General features: G+C 39.2%; 1 protein-coding gene across 2 annotated transcripts in view; it reads left to right on the top strand.

Annotated features, from left to right (window-relative positions):
* The window catches only part of SLC9A2 (solute carrier family 9 member A2), a 33,075-nt gene that overhangs the window by 8,980 nt on the left and 6,682 nt on the right, over positions 1 to 17,413 (top strand). For both annotated transcript variants that reach the window (XM_027718050.2, XM_039390547.1), the window contains exons 3-9: positions 2,335 to 2,585; positions 8,594 to 8,811; positions 10,226 to 10,428; positions 13,032 to 13,121; positions 14,370 to 14,440; positions 15,784 to 15,945; positions 16,521 to 16,617. In XM_027718050.2, coding sequence (XP_027573851.2) covers positions 2,335 to 2,585; positions 8,594 to 8,811; positions 10,226 to 10,428; positions 13,032 to 13,121; positions 14,370 to 14,440; positions 15,784 to 15,945; positions 16,521 to 16,617 — 1,092 coding nt within the window. The remainder of the gene's footprint in view (positions 1 to 2,334; positions 2,586 to 8,593; positions 8,812 to 10,225; positions 10,429 to 13,031; positions 13,122 to 14,369; positions 14,441 to 15,783; positions 15,946 to 16,520; positions 16,618 to 17,413) is intronic.

The raw sequence follows: 17,413 nt of genomic DNA, 5'->3' as shown, positions 1-17,413 counted from the left end.
AATGCAAATCTTGAACTTCAAAAAATTGCCATGTTCTCATACGAAATGCGTTAAAAATATGACTAGAGTTAATGTTTGACACCTGGAAGTTTAGATAGAGCTGTAAAACTGAACTGCTGTAGAGTAAAAGGGAAGAGAACCTGATTTTGATCTCATTTACAACAGTGTAAATAAAGGACAATACAAATGAGATTAAAATCATGTTCATGACATTCCATAGTCCTAGGTGCTGCTTCTACCATGGTTGAGGTACAAAGGAGAACATTGCTTTTCTTCTTTCAAATAACTTATGGCAACAGACTTGAGATTTATGGGGATGTCTCTATGTGGAACAACAGGCTCCATTCTCTTTGCAGGGTGTATTCCTTACTGTGAGGATGAGGTGATGTTATGGAAAAGCTATTGCTCAAGTAGATTAAAATTCTCTGCTTCTTTACAAGCACCTTGCACTGCCCTTATTTTGGAGTCTTGCCTCGTATATATTTATATAGTTACCTTTTAAAATATAATAAAGGCTATTTAAAACTCCAATTAAAGAAAATAATCATCTTCCCTAATACATTCCAAGAGAGTATTCTGCCAGGTGAAATTCTGTAGTTTCTTAGAGAAAAACACTACTCTAGGATCATCCCAAGTTTCAACAAGTGACTCAGAGAAACTCCTTGCAACCTACACAAGTCAATAGTATTTTTTCTTCAGTCTGTGATTCACAGAGTTCTGGGAGACTGTGGACTGAGAAACCCTTGTAAGGTGACCAACAAAGGTGCTCCTACTGTCAATAGGTTTTATTCTGGTATACTTCTCTTCATTCAAATCCATAGAGTCCACAAATTAAAACAGGTGGAAAACCAGTCAATCTTATGACAATGCTTTCCTGTCCTGCACAGGACATAGTAACAAGGAATGGGGCAAAAAGGCTGGGAGTCTGCCTCAGAGCAACAAGTTGAAGGGGTTAGTCCAGGTGAAAAGGGACACTTCTCCCAAGTGGACTCATCCTGAGAACATCATTGTTATCAAATGAATAGTTCATGATCCCACTCTTGTTGTATTTTTTGCTTTGTAATGAAAATTACTGTTGACCATTCTAGGTTTGATTTAATCTTCTATTTTCATGCTTGCTCTGGAATATTTTTTTCTTTTCTGTTTCAGTTGTTTCCTTTCACTTAGCTCAAAGGACCCATAATAAGCCATGACTTTGCATTAAACTTCTATCTCTGTAAGACGTATCCAGTTTTGGCTAAAAAGTGCTGAACAACTTATGTTCTGTCATGTGAGAGAGAACAAGACTGCAAACATGAGAAATCCTTCCCAGCCACTACTCAAACACCTACACTGTTGGCACTATGCAAGTGCTGATAAAACATTGTTCTCTCAAATAGCATTCTTGATAGAGAAACCTGTTTGGTTCACTAAGAAGTCCAGAAAGAAAGCAGAGGTTTAACTCCTGCAAGCAGTCTAAGATGCCTGTGAACCCTCTGGGATAGGAATAGGTACCTGTGACCCAACTTAGATCTGTACAAGAGGACAGTGTAGCTGTCATGGTATTGCAGGGCTGGGAGCATACATGCAGCACCATGGAATGCTTAAATCTCCCATGTAAGTCTTCAAATGGGGCAACCCTTTTAAGGTTTCTTTAAGAGTAACTGATTCCATTGTTGCCTATTTTGGACTAATTAAAATACTGGATATTAGAGAAATGTGGACTTTAGATTGTTTTGTCTCTAAACCACTGGATTCCTAATGGTCAATAAGTTAGAGAAAGAGCACTTACTTAATGGACACAACGTTTCTTTTACTCCTTGAGGTGGTCACTGTCCATCCCCACCCCCCTGCGACCCCCCTATTCCCCCATGCTAGATGAATCTATGGTCTGATTCAGTACTGCATCTCTCAGTGTCATGTAGATCAAACACACTGGAAAATAACCTGATTCTTCACTGACTGTGAAACAATCTTTTTTTCTCTTTCTGTTTTATTTCTTTTATCTGGGGGAAATCTGAAATTGACATTTGTGGAGAAATTAGAAGCTGTGCAAATAAGTGAATTGAAAGAAGAATTAGATAGATCTATGTTCCTGGCTCCTGGAATGGCATAGGTTAAGAAACCTGTCCCATTTGCAAAAATGGGAGTATTGATTTTTACCCATCTTTGCTTATCTCCCTGATATGTATGCATGATGAATAATATGCCAGAGATAAACAACAGCATATCTCAAAAGTGAATTCAAGAGAGATACAGAAATTCAAACTTCAACATTTAAGCAGGGGAACATAATGACATGAAGGGAAATTAAGAAGAGTTCAAAAACATAATGTGCTTTCTTTTTCTTCTTAGGTCCTGTACAATTTGTTCAAGTCTTTCTGCCAGATGCGCACAATTAAGGTTATTGACATATTCGCTGGGATTGCTAACTTCTTTATAGTGGGGATCGGTGGAGTATTGATTGGAATCCTTTTGGGATTTGTAGCAGCCTTTACCACCCGTTTCACCCATAAAATCCGAGTGATTGAGCCACTCTTTGTCTTCCTGTACAGTTACTTGTCATACATAACAGCTGAAATGTTTCATCTCTCGGGCATCATGGCGTAAGTACCCCAAACTTCATTAATTATAGCACTCAAGTAAGAATGCCTAAAGAAATTTGAGAGAGGATCAGATTTTGCAGACCTTGCCATATGGCATTGTTCCATAGTGCATGGCAGAGATTCTGGCTTGAGGATTTCCGGCCTCTTCCCTCCAGCTTCCACTCCATTCTCTCAGCTTGCCGCCACACCAGCTGTGTCACTAAAACTGCTCATGGCATCACATCATAAACCATATCTTTGAAATGTTCCAAGTTAAAAATATTCACTTGTATTTTCAGGGGGCTTATTTTTAACCCAGGTCACTTTGGTGACCTGTGTCCTCATGTGACCCTAGAACTAGACATAAGGGCATGGATGAGGAGTGGCCCACAGTGATGTAGGGGCAATGGTGGCAGGGAGGGAGTAGGAGTGGTAGGGACTTCATGAACTGCCTTCACTTTTGATGCCAGTATATTGTGAAACTATGTCTAACAGTTAGTCATGGGAGCGGCCAGTAAGTACCATTCCATGAACACAAGATATTTATCATTAAGGCAAACTCCTGCTGGATTATAAGCACCATAAGGACTCGTTGAATGTAAAATTTGCAGTGCTGTGGTGATACAATCTGTTAGTTTAGTATTTTGATATGTGTGCTTGTGCGCTACAATGTTCTGTATATGCCCTATATAAAATAATATTATTCTTCCCACTTCCAGCAGATAAAAATATTTTTACTCGTGTTTTTTCACTCCTGGGCTTCAGTAAAAAAAGAGCACAACCTCTCTCTTTATTCTGTTTATAATGTAACAACCTCAACTTTAGAAAGAGCCTTTATGACATTTAATATACTTAAAGGTTTTGCTCTGGTTCCAAGTAATATTTTTAAAGGCCAACCTTCTTTAATGACTTTGTATTGTTCTAGTGGCAAATATGAGTCATTCAGGCATTAGGAACATAGCTTTTTGTGTAAGCTCTGATGTTACTTCTTAGGATCACTAATACTCGATAATACCTTATCTGATTATTATCTTTTAGGCAAGTGAAGGTAGGTTTAATATCATAGTAACACCAGGATAAGGTTTTCTGGGGCTGGGAAGAAATTTACAAGGAAACTTAAAGCTGATGATTTCAGTAGTATAAAAATAGAAATATGCCATGAAGCAAGAGGGGTTGGTACTTTAAGTAAAGAGCTAAAGATTGCATGTGTTTCCTTCTCTGATACGAGCCTAAATAAAGCAGCATATGCATCCACTTTGACCGAGTTCATAAATGTGCCATCTCTTTCCATAGCTTCTATTCATAGCGTTTGTGTGGTTTTTAGTTTCCTCCACCTCTTAAGCCAAATGTCCTTGACATTCTATGATCGAATACTTAAAGGGTTTCTAAACCAAAAACTTGTGGCTAAACTGTACATGGAAAAAATTGTGGCAGTTTTCATGAAAATACTGATTTGGACCTGCTGCATCCAAGACACAACAGAAAGGGCATGGCTGGTCTGCTGGTGGGTCAGTGGACCCACCACATGCCAGTGCCTGCAATCAGCACACCAGTGCTTCCCACAGCACTAACAACCTAGTTCATTTTCCTTTGTAACAGTGGCCCCTGAGTGGGTTCAAAACAAAAGAGGAAACAAAAAGTATTTTTTCCCTTGAACAGCACAATAGAAAATAAGTTATCTTTGAAATGTCTTGCATGTTTTTTACTCTAAGCATACTTTGTAATAGCTAACAGGCCTGGGTACCTCAGTACCCCCCCAGGCAAGATGCAAGGGCTCTCTGCAGCCATGTAGGATCTCAGCTGCCATAAGCCACAAAGTATGTCCCCTCCCAGCAGTGCTTCTGAGAGCCTTAGAGCTCCTGCAATCTCTGCATCTCCTTGGAGTAAATCTACCCTGTGATTTTCACATTTAATTGGCCTTTGAACTGCAGAGAGTAATTTGCTCTGTGTCACAGTGCAAAAACACACACCAGTATTGAGTTCTCTGTTGTTTTCTGCAACGACTGACTCATGGCAGGATTGCTTGGGTCTGACTTAAAAATCAGCTCCAACATGTAGTTGGACCAAATGACCTTGGAATGTCCCTTACTACCCATATTGTTCACGCATTATTTGCTTCTGTGGCCATTTATAGTTTAGCCTGTGGGGAATAATTGCCTGATCTCCCCTTTTTCACCAATATCCATGTGAGTCTATTAAACAACTGATTCCCACTTCTTTCATAACCAGGTTCGTAAAGATACTCAGACCTTGTGGTTACATGCTGTACCATATTTTAGGGGAAGGACATGAGCAGGAATGTACAGTGTTATCAAGTAAATAAGATACTTACACAGATTGCTTCATTCCTGGGCAAGTAGGAATTCACTGGCAAAGGAATAAAAGGTGCTTGTCACTCTTCTGATAGCTAAGGACAAACGATTCTTGAATCGTCTGTGTAACCCCTGCGCCAGGTTACTTGTCTGAAATAGTGAAGGGACTGAACCGTGTCCCTATGAACTGCAGTGAGAAAATCCTCTTCAGAAGAAGAGGGAAGAGCTTCTACTGTAATTAGAGCTGGGCATGAATGAGGATCACATGTGTAAAACATACAGATGTGAATCTGAACTTTATTTGCTTGGTTGCATTTCTAATTATAATGCTGCATTTTCTGCTTACTAATTTTTCATAAAGGCTGTGAAGCAGCAGAACTATTATTGTAGGTTTCTTTCTTTCTTTTCCTTGTTTTTTTTTTTTTTTTTTTTTGCAACAATTAGCAGGCTGAAAGGAACAAACATTGAAACTAAATTTAGTAGGTCAAGGAAACTTGAGGATTGAACCCGGTGGCCTAGTTTACTGCAGTCCTGACAGAAACTGTACTGTTTATACAGGGAGACTTTTATTCTTCAGAAGTACAGAATGTTGCAGGTTAATTTCAATTAACTGCTTTTCCCTTCCCCTTCTTGACCAAGGCAACTGCCTCAGGTCACAAAATTGGAGGCCAGAATTAATGTATGTGGATGAGAAATATAAAATAAAACTCATCTAAGTTTTGGCTTTGATTATCATGACAGTAAAATTTTAGTTTGTGAAGAACATAGTATAACAATGTACATAAAGTCTTGCATAAAGACATTGATTTTGTATTAAATTCTAACATTATATCCCCCTATAATTTTCAAACAAAAGAGACTTCAAGAGGTATTTTTTCAAATGTAAGTAAGTACTCTGAAGAGATTCAAAGTGAGCAGTGATTAGCTGTGGAATATTACTTACCTGAAGAGTAACAAATAGTGTACAGCACTATTTGTTTTAACATTGAACCAACTCCTAAGTTACTTGACACTAATTGAATGAATGCATAGTGTAACTGAAAATAATATTATAAGAATGTTGTCCCTTTAAATTCTAGTGTTTAAGTGCGGTAGGTGTTTTAAGTTACAGTTTGCAAAGATCCTGATTAATCTGGTGACAGATTCTTATCTATTTACAGTGTCTCCATTACCTCAGGATCCAAAAACAAACCCTGTCCAGAGCTTGTTTCCCTGCTCTCCATGCTGCAGGGCTTTCCTAAATTACTATAATCATGAAAATGATTTATTTTAAGAAGGTAATAAATAGTACTGAGTGTTTCGTTGTGTCTTTGATGCAGATCTGACAGCCCTAATGCTTCCGGGCACTGAGCTGCTGCTTTGAGACTCCAAAATGACTGTGGGTCTGGAAGTGGCTCTTTTGCAGCCCACCCACTGCCTTCTTGCTATTTTGCATTTGCTGCCCCTGCACTTGCCAGCTCCACTGTGTGTACCATCAGCGAGAGGTAGCCAGGATGAATCAGACTTGTTATGCTTGTGTAGATAAGCAGTGCAAACACAGGAGAGCTGTCACAACCCATGGCATAACCTGAGGTATTTTTAGGTCTGTCAGTGCAGCCTGTGGCTTGTAAGGAGCTGGTTTGCTACTGAGAAGGAGACTTATGGAGGGTCAAAGTATTAAGTACATTTGAGAGTATATTTGAGAAGATTTGCACATGTACTTTAGAGGTTGGTCACTGGAACTATGTGCAAACCGAGGAGCCTGGGAGTGTTTTGACAGCTTCTGGGTTTGAGTATATGTCCTGACCAAGTCACTGCTTCTTGTCAGGACAAAATCCATGCATGGTCCAGGTCCTCTCCATTTTCTTCCCGAGATACTCAGACGCATATGTTTGTGGGATCTCTTATAAATCCCTAGTCTGGACAACTGTAAGATTAGAACAGGGAAAACTGCTGTGAAGAGCATCATCAGGTTGTCAGTGCTGGCAAAAATGCAGGACTTCTCTTGTCCCAGCTACATGCTCAAACTAGAAACGTTACCTAAACCACCTGGTGTTTCAGGGAGGAAGCTTGCATGCTTCTGAAATCTACATTATATCTTCCACAGTGGATCCTGTGTAATCAGGATGAGCTCCGCTTCCGAGGCAGCATGCTGCTTGTGGACTATAGAGGATCTTTCTGTTCAAGACTATGGTGAAATCAGCTGGCAATGAGGAGAGAGCAGGCATTTATTTCAGTACTAAATACAGATGGGAGTCTGAGATAGTCTTAGTGAGACTTTCCTTCTTAGCCTAGGAGTTTGCTTAGGGTTGGAGCTAGTTTTTGCATGGCAGTGGACATATTATTTTGTGCTGACTAGATTGGCCTCTCTGTCACCGAATATAGGTGAACAAAAATGCAGGGTGAAAGCCAGGTTAGGTGTACTGTTATGCTAGCAAACCCTCTCTGTAGAGAGGGTGCAGAGATCTGCAGTGGGATCTCTACAAAATGTGGGAGAGTTCACGTTTTTCCAAAGAGATGCTAGCAAACCTACCATCCTCTTCTACAAAAGAGAGAAGAGATCTCAGTGGGAAGAAATATCCCCTGTGTTGGCAAATAATTATAAACTGAAAACTTGGTTGAACTGGGATAAATAACTGTAGGACAAGTCCTCATGGGCTGTATTCAGAAAGACAATGTAAATACACATCACTCTCTCTGTTTAGATTTAGGGTACAGGGTTTGACTGAGAACCCACACATGGGTATGTATAATGTTTTTAACTGGGAAATCAGAGAAGACATGTTTTTGCCCTAGACAGTAGAACCAGGAATGACAGCTGTTTCACAACGTGTCTGGCCTTAGTTGCCACTCTGATAATTACTGTTCAGACTGTGCTTCCCTACACTGAGACACTACCTTGAGGTTATCCTCCAGCCAGCTCTGCTAACTACCCTTAAACTTGTAAATTTGTATCTGAGTGGTTCTCAGCCATCCCTATACATGGACAACCATACTGAGCAAGTGATACCATTCTTTGCTCTTTCTGCTGATTAACAAACTCTGTTTACTAACACAGAAAATGGACATGTAGGAGTACTTACAGTAAGCCTTTTCTCTCATGTTTCAGCTGAGATGCCCATTTTATCCATTTGTAGGTGCTTTAAATGTGCAACAGCACCTGTATGATTTCTGGTGGTGTTTTTCCCCTATTCAGCCCTTTGTGCAGGCAAAGCAAGCAGTGGCCTAAAGTGGTGAAGGGTAACAAATTGTAGCCTTGCTGCTTGCTTTACCTGGAAAGAGTAGCTGGCTACTGTCGCTGCCACTGAGGTGGGACAACTGCTAGTAGGGAAGGAGGGAAGTCCTGCCCTGCCCCTGCAGTTGCCATCCTGTCTGATGTCCTTCAGCAGCAATAGATGCAGCAAATCGTGTTTTTTAGGGCTGTCCCTGTCTCTCCTCATCCCTGCCTCTTTCAAAACACAGAGTCTGAGTGACCACTGAACAGATTATGTGCATTTAGTATATGACAAAAGTATCCATGTACTGATGTCTTCTCAGAAAACGCTACAGTGCAGAAAAAATAATCATGTGCCCAAAATTGTAGGTTCACCAAGCCTATATATTTGAGATTGGTTATGGAGTAAGTTATGCTTTGCATTTTAAAGGGAACTATGGAAAAGTGAATAATATTATGTAGATATGAAAGATGCTTAAAAAAAAATAAAGCAAGTGAAATATGGGATAATGTTTGCCTTTCAGGATCACAGCTTGTGCCATGACCATGAATAAATATGTGGAGGAAAATGTTTCTCAAAAATCCTATACGACAATAAAATATTTCATGAAGATGCTAAGCAGTGTCAGTGAGACCTTAATCTTCATCTTCATGGGAGTGTCTACAGTTGGGAAGAACCATGAGTGGAACTGGGCCTTTGTTAGCTTCACCCTCCTTTTCTGTTTAATCTGGAGGGCACTGGGTAAGCAAGTCTCAGACTATGGGTCTGTATTCTTTGCAAGTGAAATGTTTTACCTTTTGTCAAATAGAGAATGCCAGAACTTAAAGTCCCATCGTGAATGGTGGAATGGAAGTAATATTTGTAATATGTCCTATATTGCAGGGTCAGTTTCCACTTTCTCCCAAAATGGAACCTAAAAATCAGTTTTGCCCTGATCCTGCCCGTCTAAAGTGAGAGGCACTCTGCTTGTTAATCAGAATACATGTATTTAAGTAAACATTTATTTGCAAATAAGCAAATTCTGCTTAAAAGAATTAGGTGTAGTACAGCAGCTAAACAGGCTGAGAGTTATTTTTTCTTTAAAATCTATATTTACTAGCTTTAGGATTTTCCCAGTCATTGGCATAATTAGTACCAAAACAGGAAATGCTGTAGTTTATGTATATATATAAGTTTAAGTGTGTATATATATATAAGTTGAGGGGTATAATAAATAAATAAATGTGTATATATATATATATGAAACCGCTTCATCCCTCCTGAGTTTACAGCACTAGCTGTTTTTCTTTTACCTGGAGACCTAAGTGCAGGGCAGGCTTGTGGGTCTTAAACTTGCTCTTCTCCCAAACTTCATCTGTAATGATTCGGTCCTTCCACGTGTAAAGGTTGCTCATGCTCTGATCTGCCTCTGCACCCTTATTTCCAACTCCCAAGTCTCCTTCCCAGAGCAGAAATCTGGGCTATTTTTCTACTGCACCTGCAACCCCACAATTAATACCTTATGCTGAAAAGCAGCCAAGCAGCCTGACTGCTGCCCAGCTCCTGCCCCCCATGCTTGCTCCCTTCACCTGCCTTTATACCTTTACTTCAGTCTGCCGCATCCCTGGAGCCTTTGCCTATAGTACAGCAGCATGCACTGGCATCTTCTTCCCCCATCCCCACTCGTGCATCCTTCCTGTCTGTGTGAGTAAAATTGAGTGAATAGGAGTTTGCAGGATTCAAAGCACAGATTAATGGAGGTGACAAACCAAAATGTTCAAAATCACCTCAAATCCTATTAAAAAGCAACTAGCAGTCTTGGTCTATACTGACACAGAGAATTATTGCTGTTCTAGAAGTGCAGAATCCAGCAGATAGCTGTCTTGTGGAGATCAATTAGCTGCTTCAGGTCATAAATTCACCTGACCTGAGGTGGTTAGCTCACTAAATATGTTTAAGATGATGCTCCCTAGGCTTTTGTAATTATTCTTCCATGGTGTTCTCAAGTTGCTAAGTAATATTTCATTTCTTCAATATTGTATGTTGGAGAAGCAAATAAAAGGTAAGAAGCACATAAAAGTGGTTTTGAACAAATATTATCATCATGGGCTATTTCTGTGTAATTTAAGTTCCCTTTTTTTTCCCTCCTCCTTGTATTTATGTTCTTTTCCCCCAGGTGTTTTTGTTCTGACTCAGATCATTAATGTATTCCGGACAATACCTCTCACTTTTAAGGACCAATTTATTATCGCCTATGGAGGCCTCCGAGGAGCTATTTGTTTTTCGCTTGTATTTCTGCTTCCTCCTGCTGTGTTTCCCAGGAAGAAATTGTTCATCACTGCTGTTATTGTGGTGATATTCTTTACTGTTTTCATTCAGGTAGTACCTCTCATCTTCTGGGCTTCTTCTTTCTCAGACAGGTTACAAATAAGCAATGGGTAGACAAACAAATGTTCTAACTTACTGGAAGGAACATATTTGAAGGTATTCTCCATAGTCATAGTTTAAAAAAAAATTCTATCCATACCACAGGCAGGTAGCAAAAGTATGCTTGATATTAAGTACTTATTCTAACATATAAGTAGTATTAAGTATTTAAGACCTCGTGAGGTTGAAAGAGAGATATTCTGGGTACAGCTCCAGCACTAATTCCTTTTTTTAGAATGTTTAAATTTGTGCATTTACTCGGGAGTTCAGTGTTGGATACAGTGCACAGTGAGCAGGGAAAGGAAGACACTGAGGGCCTGGACAGGTGAACTGGAGTCTGAGTGTTGGCAAGTGATGCTGCAAACCAGCTGGACATCGCTACAAAAGCACCAGGTGTGCAGAGGAATGTGAACTTGTCTCTGATGACCAGCTGGCCTTGGAGGCCTGGATAAGAGTGGCCAAGAAACAGGGAAGAAACTGAAATCTGGAAAGTGTAGAGGCAGCCAACTCTGTCAAATAAGCATGTCAGACTAGTTATTAGAGCAGTGAGAGAGATGTGAATGGCTATTAATGAAATTTCATATCTGTGGGAAAAATATATATATATTTTTTTTTACCCTGCCTTTTGCGTGGATTAAGGTGCTGTGGGAAGTAGCAAGTATCTGTGCTGATGCTTGAGAAAGAGGAAAAGGTGGAGGTCCATTAGTTGACTTTACCTGTGAAAACTGATTTTGAAGGGTAGAATAATTTAAAATTTGTAGACAAATGGAATGTGTTATGAAATGCCATGTGTTTTACCAAAGGAAAACCTGATGTAATTCTTTGATAAGGCAATTTATTTTCTCGAGTAAGCTCGTCTGACTTGATTATTGCAAATCATTGGGGAGGGGGCTACACAGGAGATTGTTAGTGTAACTACTCGTTAAACTGAGGTTTAGATTGACATTAGGATGACTGTAAAGTAAATGAGGAAGGAGCTGACGGTCTCTCCTATAAATGGAAATAGAAACTTATGGTCCTTTGGGTCAGAAAGGACCTCTGGAGGTCTCTAGTCCAACACTGTGCCCAAAGCAAGGCCACCTTCAAAGCTAGATCATGTTACTCAGGGCCATGTCAAGTTGAGTTCTGAATACCTCTGTGGACTGAGATACCCCAGCCTCTCTGGGCACCTGTTCAGGTTTTCAACCACCTTGGCCAGATAATAGGCTGATGAGATGATATTAATGGAATTCCTCGAGGATGGTTCCTGAGGATGGTTTTCTTTAATATTCTCGTTACTGACCATGGCACATAAATGTAGGAGTTTTTGTTGCTGATTGTTTCTTGATGACAGACTTTTAAAAGTGTTCTTATGGTGACAGTGAGATAAAAGTATCCTGTAGAAAGAACTGAGGGCCAATATGATAGAAACAGAATGAAATTGAACAGTAATAAAGTGAAAACATATTCTTGCTAGGACTTTCTTACTAGGAATTTCTCTTATGAAATGGGAACCTTTGGAAAAAATTAGAAAGGGAAAAAGACACAGGTGTACTAGTTGGTAATGGGCTAGATTTTAAGTCAACATTGCAGTGGGAACAGAAGAAAGGCAAATCTAATCTGAAGACATACTGATACAGGTGTTTCCATCAGAGCATAGTGTTGTGTTCTGGAGTGACCACAGGACTGGTAAGTCTGTCACGTGAAAAGAGACCAGGATGCCTTGGCCTTAGCAAAATGAAGGAGAAGAGGGACTATAATTACTGTTTATACGAGGGAGTGAACACAGTTTAAACTAAAAAGACAAATGCTGGCACAAGAACAAAGTGGTACACAGTGACCATGATGCAATTAAGATGCAGCTTTCTAATTATCAGAACAATAAGGTTCAGGATGAGTGTTCCATTATGAGCAATGGGGCAAAGAAACCTAACTACTTTTAAGATAAAACGTGATTCATTTACAAAAAGAAATGTGACCTGGTTGTCTGGGATAGTAGGGACTGATCTCAACACCACAAAAGATTAATTCCTCTCCCCTGTGCCACTGTGCCTATACAAGTAAACAAATTATGTCAATTCTTCCACAAATAATTATTCAAAACCATTATATCATTCTGTGATAGCCAAAACTTTTTGTTATTTCTCTGAGAATAGTCAGGCAAGGCATGTTTACAAAAAGCCTTAATGTCATGCTCTTAAAGAGCAATTTTAGTATTAATGCTGACGTATCTTTGACTACCTGTTTTGGAAGTAGTCACTAAAAAAGAGGACTTTATATGTCCATTTTGAAATTATGGGGAATCTGTTTATTAATTCAGAAAACAAGTGAGTGTTTTTCTAACACAGAACTGGAAAAAAAAGTATAAAAATCATATGGATGGGATAGATGGTGTATTCCTGATACGGTTTGCTAGGTTGACCCTCTAGTACTTCTTAGCTCTAGGGAATCCCTTCCTTCCTTCTCTTGCATTAATGGAGTCTGTATTGATAAGGGCTTCATAGCTAAGTGCAATACCTGCTAATCAAAAGAGTGAATTCACATTTATAGTTATTGTGTTCTCTTTTTCTTCACAGGGAATAACAATTCGCCCGCTGGTGGAGTTTCTTGATGTCAAAAGGTCAAATAAAAAGCAGCCTGCTGTCAGTGAAGAAATTTATAATAGGGTATGTTGCAGCTTAAGTATCATAGATGAAACCCTTGGGTAGATGAAATTCGTAGTCACTGTCAGTAAGACAAGGATTCAGCATACAGTATTATGGAGAGGCATGTGCTGTACTAGGTTTCTTTTTGATAGCTGTTATAAGAACAATAATTGTAAAGCTTATACTTAACCTTTGGCATTTACCGAAATTATCGTTACATATTATTATTTTGGAATCTTCACTTTCTTAATAGTTCAACTCTTGAAGTAAATTAATTTTCTGTAGTTTGTTTCACATATGAGATACATGTTATTTTATAATTTAGCTACACTGGGAAACCCTTGGCAATTTAATTGTATTGCATTTGAGTTAATCTAATTAAACAAAGCAAATTTCTCTTAAACACATGCTTAAACTTACTTAACTCTTACATCATCCTTTTTATGGATTTGTGTTTGCTATGTATGTGTCTCCAATTGTTGCAGATTATTAGCCATGCATGTACTTGAATGTATTTCTCCTTGCAGCATGCCTATGGCAAGTGGTTTGAAATTTCAAAAATGAGGAATAGTAAGGCCCACATTTAGGAAAGAAGTCAGTCTAGGCATCTAGAGAGACACCTACTGAGAGACCTCTACTATGGTTCTTGAATTAAGAGCAAACATGCTGCCTCTGGGATCAAGTGAGATCTCAGCTGAACTGATTCAGTTTTTATCATTCATAGTAGACTGAGGAAAAATTTATTTCTAATATTAGGTGAACAGGATGCTTTAAGTTGAGGCTAGACCACAGTTCCCTAAAAGAGGAGCTTAGGACCTGATGTTGGCTCTCTCAGTTCTGTCCTGTGCATCCTGAGGGGCTGACGTGGGAAGCTTCTTCCTACTCAGACTCTCTTCTCCACAAAATCATATTTGCTTCACTGTCAGGCCTGGGGAAGTCTCCCAGGCATAGCACAGAGTGGTTAAGGAATTTCAAATAAGTGAAAATATGGTAAAAAACTTTAGTTTCATGCAGCAGCTGAGCAAGATTGACATTGAAGAAATTAGCAACTAACTTCCGTCCTTTTGGGGCTGTGAACTAAGGAAGCTCCAGGAGAACAAAACAGATTCTGTCTCTGGGCTTGGTTGAACTGCATTTGGTAAAATGGAAGCATTGTCCTGAATTGTGACTACATGTTTCCGTTTTAAAGTAAGTTGGAAACTAGTAATATCTAAGAGCAAGTCTAGTGATGTCTGTAAGTTTATGTAATGAACCAATGTTTTCCTTTAGTTCTTTGACCATGTGAAGACTGGAATTGAAGATGTATGTGGACACTGGGGTCACAACTTTTGGAGAGATAAGTAAGTGGCATTTAAAACTCTTTGTTATACAGGAGAGGCTGAAATGGCTCAGTAGCAAGAAACAAATGCTGTTGGGCATCATATTTAATTTTCAGCATTTATTCTTGAAAGCAGATGGTTGTTTTTAGAACATGTGGGTTTCAGAGGAAAAGCAGCAGAACAATGTCTTTTTACTAAACCACAAGCAAGTAGAACAAAATCTCCAGCTGGGAAGAAAGGCAGCCCTCTGATCCCAGGGTAAAGTATGGTAACTTCTGAGTGTGCATGTCCTCTCCCTGTTTCTGACTATTTCAGAGAATTTCCTGTGTGTCTGGTGAGCCTTTCATCCCATCCAGCTCTCCTGCTGCAAACTGTATGGCTTAGCAGTGTTAAGTGAGAGGTTAGTTCCCTGTTTAATAGTGATCATACAAAAGCTATTGGACTTCCTCTAGAAAGATCAAGGCAGTAGCAGGCATGAGGTGCCTAATGTCAGGCAACTCCACAGTTCTTGATGGTATTATTTAAGACTTAGTGTCAGTGAAGAAGATTACCCCTGGCAATACCTGAATAATTCATACTTTAGCTGCTGAGTCATCATCATCATTGGTTTGGATATAATTCCCTTTTCTCAGAAACACGCTCTTTTAAAATGACACAAATTCTTTAGACCCAAAGCGTTGGCATCACTCAACCACCTTCTAGTCACTGGTCCAAGAAGAATTCAAGTGTTTTATACAAAGAGGAATGTCATCAGGAGGAAGGGCTGAGGAGAGGTCTCTCCAAATGACTTGGGGGAAACTCAGACAGGTGTGTGACATGGATAGAACTTTTCTTTACTCAGCCTGATTCTCCTCCAGCCTGTGTGAGATCTCTGACAAACAAAATCCCCCCTTCTGTAACCAGTATTTTTTCAGTAAGCAACCAAGAGGGTCGCAGTTAACTTTAAAGGAAGGGAGAACTTCCAAAGTTTTACAAGAACAGGGTAAAATTTCAAAGAAAAAGCAGTCGGTGCAAATTTAGACCTTTTATTTGTTATTACAGTAAATATTTAATGTTCTCTTTGTCTTGAGGAAAATGGAGAATTAAAAATAATATTTTCTAATAACACAGAATACCTTAAAGTTAAAAGTTGCTGCTATGGAGACTGTCCGCTACCATATTAACAAAAACACATGTTAAAACTATCTATCTGAAGTAAACATGAAATTAATGCTTTCTTATGTTACTTAGCATGGGTTGTTAATGTGAACAGACACATTCCCAGAGAATAAACTCCTTTAAAGTTGCATTATGTAAAGCGTACTGGCTTTCTTAACTACGTGCAGTAAAAATTAACTGGTTGGGCTGGTTTGCCTCATGTACAGGTTTAAAAAGTTTGACAATAAATACCTGCGAAGACTTCTAATCCGTGAGAACCAGCCTAAATCCAGCATTGTTTCTTTATACAAGAAGCTAGAAATCAAGCATGCCATTGAAATGGCAGAAAGTGGAATGATAAGCAAGGTCCCTTCGTCGGGGTCTCTCAGGTAAGCAAGAGATACCGTGATGACCAAGCGTTTCCTCTGGGTCTCATAATTTATTTCACAGCCCAGTCTGTAGGCAGTATAATCACTTTGACATAAGACGCTTTGTGTCTGAATGTCACCAGAACAGTAAGAGGATGTGAAACAAGACCATTTTCTCTGTAGCTTGCTTGGTGAGCTGTACTCTTCTGGAATCTGTAGTTTTACCAGGATAGCTGCTCACTGGAACATTGATTTACTGTTTAGAAGGGAGCTGGTCTTGAACATGTGCCTGCCCATCTGCTCAGAATAGCTGCAGGGGAAGCCTGAGGGGCATTTTGAAAAGTACCTAAATCGCACTTACAATTTAATGTAATTTATATCACATTTTGGAGACTCAGTTTTGCGTCTTACCACTGACTCAAATCAAGATTTCATTTCTCCATGTTACGTTTTCACCTGTTCCTCGGTTGTTTTGAACTGTTGTTTCCAACTCTAACAAAGGAAATAGTTAAAATGTAACTCCCGGTCATAAATACAAAACCAATCTTTTTCTCTCTCTCTCTTTCCTCTACTTTTTTTTTTTCATCCTACAACAGTGAATATCATGAAGGAAAGATAAAGCCGCTTTCTCCCACTGAAATGGAAAACATGCGGGAAATATTAACAAAGAATCTCTACCAAATACGACATCGAGTAAGGATGAAGTTTTGCATTCTTAAATATCCCACTGGTCTTTGAATATGCTGATTATCTTCCTAACATATCTTTGGGCTAGTACATCTGCTCTACCACAGAATAATAATTAATGCTCTTATTTACCTCTGTTGCCTTGAATCCATGTCTTATCATATGTACAGTAGCATATCCATACTCCTTAGTGTAAATAGCTTACTTGATCTTATACTACTGATAAAGCTTAATGTTTTTGTCATATTACCTCCAATATATGTATGGTATTAAAATAGGATCATAGGTGCAAATTCAACCCAACACTGTCTACTTATATCAATATTTTGGCCACTCCTTGATATGGGATTAGATTTCCTATTTGCCTACAGTTGTGAAGTTGTTTGTATTAAGAGCAGAGGTGATGAGCTGGAAAAATAGTGAACTAAAAGCAAAAGGACGTTTCACATTTACCCTCCTGCGGCTAAGTAGTTTGAATGCCTGAGCCTTTGGAAAACATTCAAAAATGGAGCAAGCTTCAGCTTGCTGGAGGTAAAAATGACCTCCCCTTAGGTGACTCATCACTTTCAAATATGCATCCTTGACATACTGACCGAGCTTCTACAGTGTGCGGGTGAACACTGTATTAAGCCAGCTTTTTCCATTTTCTCTTTCATTATAAATATCAGCAGGTTAAATAAAAAACAAAGCAGCAAATGAAACAAAAGATGGTGAAGCAGATGACTAAAAAAGTGCTGGCATAATTACTCTTCTTGTTCCTAATCATCTGCAATATGATTTTGTTCACAAGGATTTACGATGC

This window comes from Pipra filicauda, unplaced genomic scaffold (genome assembly GCF_003945595.2).
Source record: "Pipra filicauda isolate LSUMZ 115617 unplaced genomic scaffold, ASM394559v2 scaffold83_size3615187_pilon, whole genome shotgun sequence".
NCBI classification, from domain to species: Eukaryota; Metazoa; Chordata; class Aves; order Passeriformes; family Pipridae; genus Pipra; species Pipra filicauda.
The sequence above is the reverse complement of the archived record's forward strand: the minus strand, read 5'-3'. Positions and strand labels throughout refer to the sequence as shown.